Source organism: Pogoniulus pusillus, chromosome 14 (genome assembly GCF_015220805.1).
Source record: "Pogoniulus pusillus isolate bPogPus1 chromosome 14, bPogPus1.pri, whole genome shotgun sequence".
NCBI classification, from domain to species: Eukaryota; Metazoa; Chordata; class Aves; order Piciformes; family Lybiidae; genus Pogoniulus; species Pogoniulus pusillus.
Genome location: NC_087277.1, coordinates 19470841 through 19485372, shown reverse-complemented (window position 1 = coordinate 19485372; position 14532 = coordinate 19470841). Strand labels below are relative to the sequence as shown.

General features: G+C 49.7%; 1 protein-coding gene across 1 annotated transcript; it reads left to right on the top strand.

Annotated features, from left to right (window-relative positions):
- The first annotated feature begins 2614 nt into the window (after positions 1–2614).
- Positions 2615–11910, top strand: LOC135181324 (lymphocyte antigen 6E). The gene is made up of 3 exons (XM_064154420.1): positions 2615–2758; positions 9174–9293; positions 11060–11910. Exons 1-3 carry the CDS (start codon positions 2707–2709, stop codon positions 11266–11268), a joined length of 381 nt encoding a protein of 126 aa, XP_064010490.1. The 5' UTR covers positions 2615–2706; the 3' UTR covers positions 11269–11910.
- Positions 11911–14532: the final 2622 nt, after the last annotated feature.

Here is a 14532-nt window from a genome sequence, read left to right as displayed (position 1 = left end):
GGAGCCTCGGTAGCCAACAAGGTTTGTTAGAATGAGAGGAAAACTGCCTCAAGTTGCAAGAGAGGTGGTTTAGATTGGCTACTAGGAAGAATTTGTTTTCTGAAAGAGTGATCAGGCAGGCATTGCAACAGGCTGCCCAGGGTGGTGGTAGAGTTTTGAACATCTCCTGAGATTGTGACTCCACCATCTCCCTGGGCAGTCTGTTCCAATGCCTGACCACTCTTTGGGTAAAAAAAATACTTCCTCATAGCCAACCTAAACCTCTCCTGCTACAACTTGAGGCTGTTTCCTCACGTTCTATTACTTGTTACTTGAGGAAAGAGACCAAACCCCACCTCACTACAACCTTCTTTCATCAAGTTGTAGAAAGGTGAGAAGGTCTCCCCTCAGCCTCCTTTCCTCCAGAATAAACAAGCCCAGTTTCCACGCCTACTTCTCACAGGACTCATTCTTGAGACCCTTCACCAGCTTCACTGCCTTTCTCTGGACATGCTTCAGCACCTCAATGCCCTTCATGGAGTGAGGGGCTCAAATCTGAACCGAGGATTTGAGGTGTGGTCTCACCGGTGCACAATACAGAGGGACTGTCACTTCCTTAGTCCTGCTGGCCACACTATGTCATTGGCCTTCTTGGCTACCTGGGCCAACACTGGCTCATGTTCAGACAGCTGTCATCCATCACCCCCCCAGGTCCTTTTCTGCTGATCAACTTTCCATCCACACATCCCCAAGCCTGTAGCATTGCATGGGCCTGGAACACAAACCCTATGAGGAGAGGCTGAGGGAGCTGGGGTTGTTTAGCCTAGAGAAGAGGAGGCTCAGGGGTGACCTCATTGCTGTCTACAACTACCTGAAGGGACATTGTAGCCAGATAGGGGGATGGCCTCTTCTCCCAGGCAACCACCAATAGAACAAGGGGACACAGTCTCAAGTTGTGCCAGGGCAAGTATAGGCTGGATGTTAGGAGGAAGTTCTTCCCAGAGAGAGTGATTGGCATTGGAATGGGCTGCCCAGGGAGGTGGTGGAGTCGCTGTCCCTGGAGGTGTTCAAGAAAAGACTCAATGGGGCACTTAGTGCCATGGTCTAGTTGACTGGATAGGGCTGGGTGCTAGGTTGAACTGGATGATCTTGGAGGTCTCTTCCAACCTGGTTGATTCTATGATTCTATGATTCTATGAATTAACATGCCTTCATGATACCCAGAGTTTAAAATCTCAGTTGCTGCACCTCAAAGCTGAGGTCAGATTGCTCACATGTAGGCTACAAAAAGCCAGACTGACCCATAGAGAACCTGAACTTGGTTTGTGTGAGTCGGACATCCTGTGTGTGTATCTGAGTTCCAGTTGCTCAGGCCACCGCGGAGCTGAAGCTCCCCATGTACTTCAGTGTCTGGTTTGCAAAGCAGTGAAGGAAACAGCCCCAGCAGCCTGTTCCAGCAGAAGCTCCCAGACCACAGAAACACACCGATCGCAGTCAGCTCCTGCTAGAATAACTGGCAATGATAAATAAAAATGAGCCCCAGGAGAGAAAAGGGAAGTGGGGGGTTTGCAAACATGGGCTTGTTTTCCAAGTAGAGGACTCTGCACTTTGACAAGACAGGAACAGGAATTTCATCTGGCAGATGCATTTGCCAGGAAATGCTGATTTAGCAGAGTTAAACTCATCTCTGGCATATAGAGTGTGTCAAACCTGATTTTTTTCTTGCTGTTTCACAGACTCCCCCACTTTCAGGCTTCCTTGACAGCCAGCTTCTAAAGATCCCTCCCCTATTGCCCTCCTTGCAGATGGTTTCTTAGCCAAAATAATTTCTGGGGGACGTACTACTGAATCTGAGCCACTACAAGAAACCTTTCTGATTGACTCGACTCTGCTCTAAAGACCCAGCCAAGCAGCCCAAGCTGTCCTGTGTCACCCCAACTGCTGGACCCTCCCACCTTCAAAGCCTCCCTATCTAATCTCGTTTAGGCTGTGATAAACAGCTTAGGAAATTGTTTCTTTATGTGCTTGGGTCCCTCATGGGGGCTGTGAATGCAGAAGGGTATTCCATGAAGAGGGCGTATCATGCGTGAAGGGTGTCAAGGGTTTTGCACACGCAGGGCGTGTGCATATATGGGGTGGTCATGAACATTTTGGGGGGAGTGCGTGCGTGCTCAGGGGATCTGTGAATGAGGATGCACAGAGAAGGGGAGAAAGGAATAAACAGCAAGTCCTCAAGGCTGCACTTGAAAAAGGTGGTGCGTAAGTGGGGTCCATCTCGCAGGGAGTCATGGAATCATGGAACCATTTCATCTGGAACAGATCTTTAAGATCGAGTCCAGCCATTAACTAACAAGTCTGATGCTAAATCTCCTCCTCTCTCTTCCCTGAGAGAAACAGAAAGGAATCGCAAAGAGGATGGAAAAACCCTTGGGGCAGCGCCAGGGGAGAGTTGCTATGCTCCCGCTGGCCTCTAACCTGCACCAAGCGCAAACCAAAAGGCCACGAGGTCACCATCACCCATTTACTCCAACCGCGGCTCCGCGGAGCGGGAAAACGAAACCAGGGCGGGGCGGAGGAGGGCGCCGGGGGCGGCGGGGCGGGGCGCGGGGCCGTGCCGCCGGGCGGAGCCGCTGCCCTGTCCCCACCCCCGCCGCCCGGCCCTGCCGCCAGCCCTGCGCGCCGCCAGCCTGCCTTGCGCATCTCGCTTGGCCCCCGTCGCGCCGCACCATGAAGGTTCTTCTGTTCGCTGTGCTGGCTGCCGTGCTCTGCGTGGAGAAAGGTAAGGGGGGGTAGGGGGGGTAAGATACAAGCATCACTCATCCCCACCACGTCTCCCCAAGGTCTCCCAGTCCTGGATTTAGTAGCAAATTGCGGAGGGAGGGGGTGCTGAATCTTGCAGAGTGGGGTTTGGAAGTTGGAGGTTTGCAGGGATAGGGGTGTGAGGGATGCAAAGCATCTGGGGAGGGGGGACAGAGCTGAGCTGAGCTGGGAGTTGGCGTGGGGCTGAGGAGGTGGGTGGAGGGGTGTCTTTCGAAGCCCTGCTTCGCAGCAGTGTCCCCTCCTGAAGCAAGAACTTCAGGGTTTCCTTGCTGTATGTAGAGGTGTACATCTCCAGCTGTTTCTGGAGCTCTTCCCAGTTGCAGCTCGAACAACGCCCGAGGCAGACTCTGCTCCCCCTTTTTGGGTGCAACGAGCCGGGATAACGGCGCTGAAACGGGCTGAGATGCAGCCAAGGGGAAGAAGGGGAGGGGAAGAGATGGAGCCTGGCCCTGGTCATGGCTGATAGAGCAAAGAGTGAGCACAATCCCTCGTGATTCTGGCTCCAACTACCCCCACGCCTCCCACCAGTATCCCCTGGGGGATCCGACCTTCCGTGGCCAGCGTGTGGGGCAGCGACCCCCCAGGGAACCATGTCTTTGTGGCGCACATCATGGGGTTAGCACTGAAGGTGAGGAAAATGTGTTTCTTGTTGCTGGGCATTGAATTGCAAGTTGTCCGAGTGGCAGAGTCTGCAATCTCCGCCTTCCCGGCGACTCCATTTCTGGCTATCCAAAAAAAACTCCATGGGGCCGAGCAAAACCCCATATTGGTTCCATATGTTAGTGCTTAGAGAAGCCAAACAAAGAGCAAACGGGGGGGGAGTGCTGGGTTCTCTGAGCCCCAGCTCGGGAAACAAGGGATCTTCTTGCCTCTGGAGATGCTAGTGAGAAGAAACTAGTTATTTGCTGCCCATCCCGTGCCCCCCACCCCCCCACGCAGTGAGATCTGGGAAGGAATTGGCAATTCAAGTGCCGAAGCCCCATCGGAGCCCAGCTGGCATCTACTCAGTTCCAGCTGGGAGGACGGGCTGTCCAGGCCAAGGGGTTTCGTTCCCTTCCCCCCACCAGAGGAAACCAAAACCCTTTCAGCTTTAAAGTAGGTTCGTAGCCATACAGAAGGGTTTGTTGCAGGTAGCTTTGTCCCCAAACGCTTCAAGCACATTCAGAGAATCTTCTCCAGGAAAGCTTTACCAAGCGCTCTGAAGACCCTCTGTAAGGGTTTTGTAAGAGCAGTGGAAAAGGGGAGAGTGTTCGGCTTAGGGTCGGAATGCAAAAGCTGCTGAAGCAAAGCATTTTTCACCATTTTTCACAGCTGAAGTAGGCTTTTAGAGGCAGTTGGGTTTTTTTTTCCCCCTCCCTACTCCTTGCAAGAGTGGATTCAGTCTCTTATCTGAGGAATTCCCAAAAAATGATCTGATCTGCCCTGGGAGCTCTTTGTTCCTCCAAGGAGCTGAGCAGCAAACAAATAAACACCATACAATCTTCTGCTGCATTTTTTTTTCCTCTTCTGCATTGATCAGGGTTTTTTTAAGGCTATTTTTTTTTCTTTTACAGCTTTCCCTTCCAACTCTTTGCTCTGTCTCCAGACCCATAAAATAATTCTGCCACTCTTCTTGTGTGCCTTTTGTCTAAGATGTCCAGCCTCCTTGTTCTCTTAACTCTGCAGTTATTTAGTGATCTGATTTAGAATCACAGAATCATTTAAGGTTGGAAAAGACTTCCAAGATCCTCAGTTCTACCCATCAACCCAACACCACCATGCCCACAAAACCATTTGCTGGGGCAAAAAGTGGCACCTAGCTATCATTGCACATTTTCTCTCTTAGACTACGTTGAGACCTTTCCTGGAAAGATTTTCATCTATGCAGGGGTAATAGGTATATGTGACAAAGAAAAAAAACATGGGGACAGGTAGGAGATGCTGTGGTAGGAGCATAGATATTGTCACATGGTGGAGAATTTCATGACTAAAGGCATTTTGATGTACATGTATAAGTGTTTTGGATGTGTTTGTATCTGGAGCCTCTAAGGCTTAAAGACCAGCACTGCAGCACTCGCCTTGTGCATTTGGTGTTGTGAGCCAAATACATATGGGGACATATGGTCCTACCATAATGCCCACAGGAAGCCTGTAATCCTCTTCATTCCTGGTGCCTGTGAAATGGGATGAGTCACTTTGCCTCCTCAGTTTGCCCTCAGGGAAGTTGCAAGGTGAAGAAGGGTTTGGTATAGGTCACCTGAGAATTGACGGTTGAACTTGATGATCTTAGAGGACTTTTTCAACCATAATGATTCTGTGATTCTATGACTGAGAGCTGGGGACAAGGGAACAGAAAGGAAGCTGCCTTCAGTCCGAGGTCCCACAGAATCACAGAATGGTAAGAAGGGGTTGGAAGGGACCTCTGGAGATCATCGAGTCCAACCTCCTTGCCAAGGCAGGTTCACCTGAAGAAGATCACACAGGAACGTGTCCAAGTGGGTCTTTAATGTCTCCAGCGGTGGACAATCCCCCACTTCTCTGGGCAGCCTGCTCCACTGCTCTGTCCCCCTTAAAGACGTTTCTCTGCATGTTTAGGTGGAACTTCCTATGTTCAAGTTTGTGCCTATTACTCTTTGTCCTGTCACTGAGCACCACTGAAAAAAGACTGATCCCATCCCCCAAAACGCCACCCATGAAAATGCTCTGAGGGCTCAGCAAAGGACAATGATAGTGTTAGAGTCAATATCTGGCTTTGTCCTTCCCTTCTCCTAGACTCTGAGGCAAGGTCCACCTAGGAATCTCTCCTGGGGCTTTTGACTCAACTGGTGGGCCTGTAATCCTGGCTGCTGGCTGTACGTTGTGGCTGCAGCCTCGGCACGCTGGAGTAGCTCAGTTTCATTGCAGGAATCGTTGGCAAAGTGATGGTTGTTGAGAGGAGGATATGAGACAGTCCAGGAAATTCTTGCTTAGGGAGCTGTGGGATTTGCTTTGTCTCCAAAGCAGTCCTTTGGTTGCCCCAGTGTGATGTTCCAGATCTCCCACTAACCCACTTTGATCCGCTTCCCTGAGATGTATGGTTTTGTTTTCTTTTGACTGCCTTGACCCTGGCTGCTCAAAAGTTGTCCCTCCCAAAACAACAGGGTTTTTTCTTGCCTTTTTTTTTTCTTTTTAAATACACCAGCCCCCCTTTACTTCCTTGAGAGAAACAGGCTTGAGAAGACTCTCAAGAGGTCATGCATTCCCATGGCAGAGTAGGAAAGCTTCTGGCCGATATTTGTCCGTCTTATCAGAGTGGTTTGGATTGGAAAGGAACTCTAAAGGTCATTTAGTCCAACCACCCTGCAGTCAATCAGACCAGGTTGCTCAGAGCCCCAAACAACCTGACCTGGAATGGCTTCAGGGTTGGGGCTTCTACCAGCTAAAAAGTCTGTCCCCATCTTTCTGACAGGCTCCTTTAAGTACTGAAAGCTCACAAGAAGGTCTCCCCAGAGCCTTCTCTTCTCTAAGCTGGAAAAATCTGACTGTCTCAGCCTGTCCTCATAGCAGAAGGGTTCCAGCCCTCCAATCATTTTTGTGGCCTACTCTGGCTCTGCTCCAGCAAATCCATGTCTCTCCTGTGCTGAGGGCTCCAGAGCTGGACACAGTGCTCCAGGTGGGGTCTCACCAGAGCAGGATACAGCAGCAAATTCTTACACAGAGACTGCTGAATGTCAACAGGCTTTACGAGGGCTTCACCAACTTCACCTCCTTAGGATAGTCTGTGATGGAGTTCAGAGAGGTGGGATCAGGAGTTGTGCTGCTTTGTGCTTCCCATCCTAAATCAACAACTCCTCTGTTTGGTATCCTGTAAACACAGGAGGTGAAGTCAGTGCCTCATTGAAGGACTTGCCATCTGAGGAGTCAAAAATTAAAGCTTGTGAAACATCAGGAGCAGACCTGGTCTGTCTGTCTATGTAGGTCAACAACTGCAGTGTGGATGTGATGTTCTTGTATATAAAGGGCACAGAAGATGATGTGTCCACTGCGAAGTGCACATGTCCCTGCTGAGTGCCCAGTCCAGGCTCTTTCTGCAACCATTTCCCACCCCTGAATCATAGAATGGTTTAGGCTGGAAGGGACCTCAAAGATCATCTACTTCCAACTCCCCACCGTAGGCAGGGACACTTCCCACCAGAACAGGTTGCTCAAGGCCTCATCCAACCTCTTCTTGAACACCTCCAGTGAGGGAGCATCCACAACCTCCCTGGGCAACCTGTTCCAGTGTTGCATCACCCTCATTGTAAAGAACTTCCTAACATCTGGTTTAAATCTCCCCTCTGCCAGTTTAAACCCATTGCCCCTTGTCCTATCATTACAAGACCTTGTCAATAGTCCCTCCCCAGCCTTCTTGTAGTTCCCCCTCAGCTACTGGAAGGCTACTACAGGGTCTCCTCAAAGCCATTGCTTCTCCAGTGTGATGGTTTGGATGTTCCCTGCCCCCCCCCCCCACTTTAGAAATCACCCAGACTAGACTCAGACAGCTCTGGAAAGATGAATGAAGCTATTTATTTACAGCTGGCACAATATACAAGCAGATATTCACAGTATATACAGTTATATACAGAAATAGACAAGGTAAAAGGTAATACAGAAACACAACTCCCCTCCCAGAAACCTGAGTCCCCAGGAGGGGCTCTCAGCCACCCCCTTCACCTTCCCCCTACGCCTCTCAACCTCACCCCAGTCCCAAGGAAGAATGGAGGGTCGACCAGAGGTTAAGAAGCAAAGTGGGTTAGCCCAAAATGGAGGGTGAGGTTAGAGAGATGCAGTTCAGCCAGCAGCCCGAGTGAGAGTGATTATCTGATGTTTTTGTTTCTTGTTCCTATACATCTCAGCAAGACTGTGAGCGAAGTAGACATCACCATTGTTTTCTTTTTACAGCCTGTAATCTTGTTCTTCTCACCAAAACATTCTAGCCTGCTTCAAACTAGCACATCCAGCCTGAAGAACCCCAAATCTTGTAGCCTGTCCTCATAGGAGAGTTACTCCAACCCTCTGAATGTAGGTTTCTAGCCCTCTGAATGCTGTTTTCTGGTCTTTCCTCTTTCTTGGGCTAATGCAAAGGATGAGGGATGGGAGCCAGCTGGTGTTATCTATCCTGCTGGTGTAGGATAAACCATTTTAGGGGACCTGTCATGGAAGAAGGTGTGATGTTTCTTGCTGTCCCCTGGAGACAAATTGAAAAAGGTTGGTTGGAGATGCTGCCTTCTTAGTACTATGACCCTTCTGGGTAGTGGGACAGTGCAAGTCCTTGCAGATCTTGCTGCAACTCTGGGCTCACTCTAGCTGAAAAATTGTTTCCACCACATGTGCTAACTCAAGCATAGCCTGAGCTTTGTGCCCTGCTGCCAAAGGCTTGTCACAGAAAGCTTCAACCCATGGTCATGCTTGGAGTGTTTCCCATCAGTGTCCATGGTAGTTGAGTTGAGTAAGTCCAAACCTCAGGCTTCAGGTTGCAAGCCCGCAATTGCCTCTGTGTCATTTATTTGCTCTTGGAGGAATTTTCTAACCTTAGTGATTCTAAGAATCTACTCAGGACGTGGTTTAGGCAACATGGTGGTGTTGGGCTGACAGTTGGACTTGGTCTTGGAGGTATTTTCCAACCATAAAGATTCTGTGATTCTATGTCAAGTTGGCAACTAGAGCTTGAACCCACTCTTGGTGTAAAGAAGAGCATGCTATAAAGTACGAGGTTGACCTGTGGTTGTATTGAGATCTTAGGTGATGATTGATCCATCCAAGAATAATGTGTCCCTTATGCCTGAACTTTTTACTAGGTCCATTTCTTGGGGGGGGGTGGCAGGGGGAATATTCTTGCAGATGGATGAAGTGGTGAGGGGCTTGAAGCATCTCTGTGAGGAGGAAAGGCTGAGAGCCCTTGAGCTGTTTAGCCTGGAGAAGAGCAGCCTAAGAAAACATCTTCTCAGTGCTCATCAAGGGCTAAAGGCTGGAGGTTATGATGTGGCTGGGCATTTTTCAGTGGTGCCCAGTGATAGGATAAGGGGCAGTGGGTACAAACAGGCTCTAACTCAGGTGGTTCCACTTGAACTTAAAGACTTACTGCCTTTGAGGGTGATGGAGCACTGGAGCAGGCTGCTCAGAGGGGTGGTGGAGTCTCCTTCTCTGGAGAGCTTGCAGACCCACCTGGGCATATTTCTGAGCAACCTGCTTTAGGCAAACCTGTTTGAACAGTGGGATTGGACTGGATGATCTCCAGAGTTCCCTTCCAATGCCCACCATGCTGTGATTCTGTGAAATAGCAAGCCTGACTGTGGCCAGATGCAGTACGTGCCAAGTGTCAGAGGTGAGGAGATCTTCCCACCAGCCCCTAACTGAGATGTGCCTTTCCCTTGCAGCCCACACACTCGTCTGCTTTTCTTGCTCGGATGCATCATCCAACTGGGCCTGCCTGAACCCTGTCAAGTGCGGGGAGAATGAGAACCACTGCGTGACAACATATGTCGGAGTGGGAATCGGTGAGTGGTGACAGGGCTGCCTTTGCCCCTCTTGGCTGCTCTCCTGGGTCACCTGCTGAGCTGCAGGAATGCAGATTCCTTCCTTTGGCTGGAGAAAAAAACAAAAAGGGGAAAGTTCTGCTTAGCAGCTGAGTGTCAGACCATCCCAAGGGATTGTTAGGAGGGATGTGCCTCCAGCTGGAGTCACGTTAAAGCCCACGTGCCTGCACCAGTTCCGGGAATCCGAGGGGAATTTTGGGGTGGGGGAGGTTGCTGATGAATAAGTGAAAGTGTGGAGGATGCTGCAAGGCTTCCTCTGTAGGAAGCTCCAGGCTCCTCACCTTTCTTGCTGCACGTGCCTGCGCCAGTTCTGGGAATCCAAGGGGAATTTTGGGGTGGGGGTGGGGACATTGCTGATGAATAAGTGAAAGTGTGGAGGATGCTGCAGGGCTTCCTCTGTAGGAAGCTCCAGGTTCCTCACCTTTCTTGCTTTTATGCTGTTTGGATTGTCCATATCTGAGTCCCACCTTTGCTTCCTCCATGGGCAGGGTGAGGTTGCTATGAAGGGGAGATTTGCAGGTTTCCTCCTTATGTGCCAGGAAGGATCTGGAGGTGTGTGTGGGGGTGATTTGTGCTTTCTCTCTGCTTCTCCTAAGAGAAGTGCTGCTCTGGCAGGTCTCCTGGTGCTCTCCCTTGCAGGAGGGAAGGGTGTTGGATGCCTGACTTGCAGGGTCTGCATCGTGGGTGGGTTGCGTGTACAGGAATCGAGGCTGGGAGCTTCATAAACCTGTCATCTTAGCACAGTGCTAAAGCTTTCCTCTTTCCTGCTGCTGAATGTGTACTGCACCTCCAAATGCAAGCTCTGCTCCCATGCTCCTTGTCTCACTTGAGGAGTTCCTGGGTCAAGCTCAAGTAGGATTTTTGAGATTCTTCATTGCTGCAGCCAAACTTTGGCTGACAACCTGAAAGGGCTCTCCCTAGGGTGTTGCGTGGTCTCTAGGGTCTGTGTGGGAGGTTATCATGGGGTGTTGCTTGAAATGCGTGGGCTGGCTGAGATTCCTGTTGCAGCCTGACACCAAGAAGCACTTCATCCAGACCCCACCTGGAGTACTGCATCCAGTTCTGGTGCCCCCAACACAGACAATCCACAACAAGAACATTGAACTGCTGGAGTGGGTTGCGAGGATAAGCCATGAGGATAATCAGAGGGCTGGAGAACCTCCCCTATAGGGACAGGCTGTGAGAGTTGAGGCTTTTCAGCTTGAGAAGAGAAGGCCCTGCAGAGATCTTCTTTGCCTTTCAGTACCTGAAAGGGGCCTACAGGAAATCTGGGGAGGGAGTTTTTACAAGGGCTTGTAGTGATAGGATGAGGGGGAATTGATTGAAGCTGGAAGAGGGGAGATTTAAACCAGATGTTAGAAAGAAATTCTTTACAGTGAAGGTAGTGAGGCACTGGGACAGGTTGTCCAGGGAGATCATGGATGCCCCCACCCTGAAGGTGTTTAAGGCCAAGTTGGATGAGGCCTTGAGCAGTCTGGTCTAGTGGGAGATACCCCTGCTTATGGCAGTAGGGGTTGAAAACAGCTGATCTTTAAGATCTCTTCCAACCCAAACCATTCTATGAATCTGTGGATCCCCTCCATGTTGCCTCTGATGCTTTGACTCTTTTGGTGCTGTTATTTCCTTTGCAGAACAGGTGATCAGCAAACTGGGAAACATTCTAAACCTATCTTGTTTTGCTTTTCTTCCTTTCCCCCCACACCCCTCCACTCCCAATCTAAATTCAGGCAGCAAGTCTGGCCAGTCCATCTCCAAGGGATGCTCTCCCATTTGTCCCACGGCTGGGATCAACCTTGGCATAGCAGCTGCTTCCGTTTACTGCTGTGACTCCTTCCTCTGCAACATCAGTGGTTCCAGCAGCGTGAAAGCCAGCTACACCATCCTGGCCTTGGGTGTCCTCGTCAGCTTCATCTACGTCCTCAGGGCTCGCGAGTGATGGGGCTGGCCGAGGAAGAGCTGTCTTCCACGGGCCGTCACAGGTCTCATTAGCCAATATCTTCTCTGTTGCTGTCTGCAAGGAGATCCTCTACTACTCAGCAGGCTTCCAAGGTGGTTGTTTCCCAGACTTTTCTGCTCTTCCAGCGTCTGAGACCTGGGCGGTTTGGCCAAGCTGTTGTTCTTCTGTGGACATACCCCAGTGCACTCTCCACACCTCCTGTGCAAAGGTGGATCGTGTTGGAAGGGTTTCTGCTTTTATAACTAATACTTTCCACCCCTCCCCACCACCCCCAAATCGTTTCTAAGGTTGGTTAAAACAAGGCTGGGACTCACCATGAAACCGTTTCTAACCCCAGACACCACCCGGTCAAGCATTCAGACGTTCCTGCCTCTCACCTCCATGGAGGTGCTTGGCACCAGTGTGCTCCAGCACACGGCTGACCCTGCCACCGAGAGTTCGTGACCCAAAGGGAGACACATTCCTGGCCCCTTGACGCTGCAGTCTCTGTTTTTTATAAAGTCATTTGGTTTCTTCTGATCCTGGCCTGACTTTTCTGGAAAACAAATGAGCTGTTCCCTTGTCCTTCCAAGCTCTGTAAGTGCCAGACCTGAATAAACATGCTCCTGTTGTTCCCTCGGATGGGACATGTGCTATGTGTGTTTCCTTGCTCCAGATAATTGTTATGGAAAACCCAAATATTGTGTCCAGCACGAGGGCCTCTTACCTTCTTGAGCAGCTTTTGAGTGCTTCCACCTCAGCATTCCATGCAGTTCACCTCTGAGCCACAAATCCATCTCCTTTCTGTTGCTGTCCTTTCTTGATAAACACCCTAGGCCAACAGGTATCAGCTCTCTTGGGAACTGCCTTTTCCAGGCATGTTTCAGTGGAAAAAGCCAGTGTTTGGGGTCTGAGTCAACCCCATTACTCCTCAAGAGCAAACACGCTGGGACTGGGACCTCTTAAATTTAGTCTCTGTGCCAAAAAGACTTGATGCCTCAGTTTCCCCACTTTTGGATATGTGATGGTGATAGATGATGACATTGAGACCTAAGTATTCCAGGGCAAGAGGTCTGCTTGAAAAACGTAGTGAAGTCAGAGGCAATGATTTCAAAGCTCAGATCTTTTAGCCTCAACTTGCAATCCCTGGCTGGTGGGCTGATGGTGCACATGGACTGCAAAAGGTGACTTCACCAACAAATCTGCTATTTCTGCTGCCTCTCAAATCCCAGGATCTTCCAAGTCTTCTGGCATCATTGCTTCTGGAAGTTCTCAGCCATCTGATGGGAAATGTGTCCTGTCATCTCTGCATTGTGCAGGTTTGTCACCTGCTTTACCTACCTGTGGACTAGCTGGAAACAAACCAAGTCAAAATTGAGCCTTAAAATGCTAGGCAGAAGCTTACTGTCACTCCCACTGGTTGATCAGAAGTGCATTGGGTTTGTTTTCCTCTTCTACTAAGAAAATGTAAGTGTAGAGGTGATACTCTTCAGCCATTCCCTCCTTGGCCGTGGTTCTCCTGTGTCAGAAGACAATAGCCTCTCACACTGTCTAATTAGACCTCTGTCTCCACTGAAATGGGGATAAACATCTTCTTAGGAGAGATGGTGTGCAGATGTATAGAAATATTTGCAACAAAAGTGGTTGCATGGGCTTTTTTTCCCTCCTCTCCTAGTAATTAAAGTGACAGGGCTGCTAATGACACCCTTTATAACAGGAGGGACCTGTCATGGCGACGTGACCCATAATTAGGTGATGAGTTTGGAAATAATGCATTGCTTGTCTTGTTAGTCCTCAGATGTGCCTTCCTCTGGTTAATGCTTCCTCCTTCACCTGCTGGGAGCACAGAGTTTGAAGCGCGCCACAAAGCTCTGCTGTGCATATGTAGCACAGAGAACGCTGGGGAGAAAATAACCAGAAATGTGGTAAATATTCCCAAGCTTCCCTCTGCCTTCCTCCCAAAAGGGTTAAAACCTTCTTTGGCAGATTTAATTTGGTCATTGTTGCTTGCTGTGGGTAGGTAGTTGAGTGAAGATGAGCCAGCAGTGTGCCCATGTGGCCAAGAAGGAGGACAGCATTCTGGCTTGGATCAGCAAAAGTGGCCAGCAGAACCGGGGCACTGATTGTCCCTCTGTACTCAGCATTGGTGAAGTCACACTGTGAATCCTGGGTTCAGTTTTGGACTCCTCCAATAATGACACTGTGGTGCTGGAGCATGTCCAGAGAAGGCTGATGAAGATGGGAAGGTCTGGAGAACAAGTCTTGTGAGGAACACCTGAGAGAGCTGAGGGTGCTTAGCTTGGACAAGAGGAGCTCATTGCTCTCTGCAAGTCCCCGAAAGGAGCTTAGAGTGAGGTAGGGGTTGTTCTCACAATTCACAACTGACCAGACAAGAGGGAGTGGTCTCCTGTGCTGGGTTGGACACACAAAAAAATTCTTCACCAAGAGGGTTGTCAAGCCCTGGTACAGGCTCTCCAGGGAAGTGTTGGAGTTGCCATTCCTGGAGGGGGTAGATGTGGTGCTGAGGGACAGTGCTGCATTAACAGTTAGACTTGATGATCTTAAAGATCTCTTCCAGCCAAAATGATTCTATGATGCTGTATTGAGACCAAGGCAGCACCCAAAAGTAATCTGACCTGCATGTCATGGGGCTCTTACTCTTTTCTAACCACCACTAGGTAGAAGATATCTTGGGTTTGGACTGAATCACCTCTCACAACACCTCTGTGAGCAAAGAGCTAAAGTTAGAAGCCACCTGCATAGCTGTGCCCTAATGCCTGATCATGCCTTTACAAGGCTTTTGAGGCTGTCACACTTGACAGCCTCAGCTGTGAGCAGGGATACGAGACATAGTTGCCCCCTCCAATCACCATCTCCCTCCTATCTTGATGCCCAAGACTTAGTGATGCAAAGCAGGAAGAGCTGGTGGGCAGAGCATTCAGCAGGCTGCTTATCCTATACAAATAACAAGCTGCATTAATGTTGTCAGGGGATACATCTGAAGGTCACTTTACATGTTCTTGGGCCTATGGATGATAAATAGAAAGCATATGGAGATTTTTTTCCCCTCTCTTCACTCTTTTTGTCTTGCTTTCCTCCTTCTATGCTATATTCCTGTACACAGATGGAATAAGAGATACTAATTCCCCCCCTCCTAAACACACATGGCGAAGATCCCTTTGAGAGAGTTATGGAGATTTAAGTGAGAGGGAGACTATGACAGCTTCAGTTTAATTTCAACCACCATATGATCAGTTCTGCCAA

Coding starts and splice junctions, on each gene's coding strand:
- LOC135181324 (XM_064154420.1), top strand. CDS start 2,707: ATGAAGGTTCTTCTGTTCGCTGTGCTGGCTGCCGTGCTCTGCGTGGAG. Junction 2,759..9,173: donor CGTGCTCTGCGTGGAGAAAG/GTAAGGGGGGGT, acceptor TTTCCCTTGCAG/CCCACACACTCGTCTGCTTT. Junction 9,294..11,059: donor ATATGTCGGAGTGGGAATCG/GTGAGTGGTGAC, acceptor ATCTAAATTCAG/GCAGCAAGTCTGGCCAGTCC.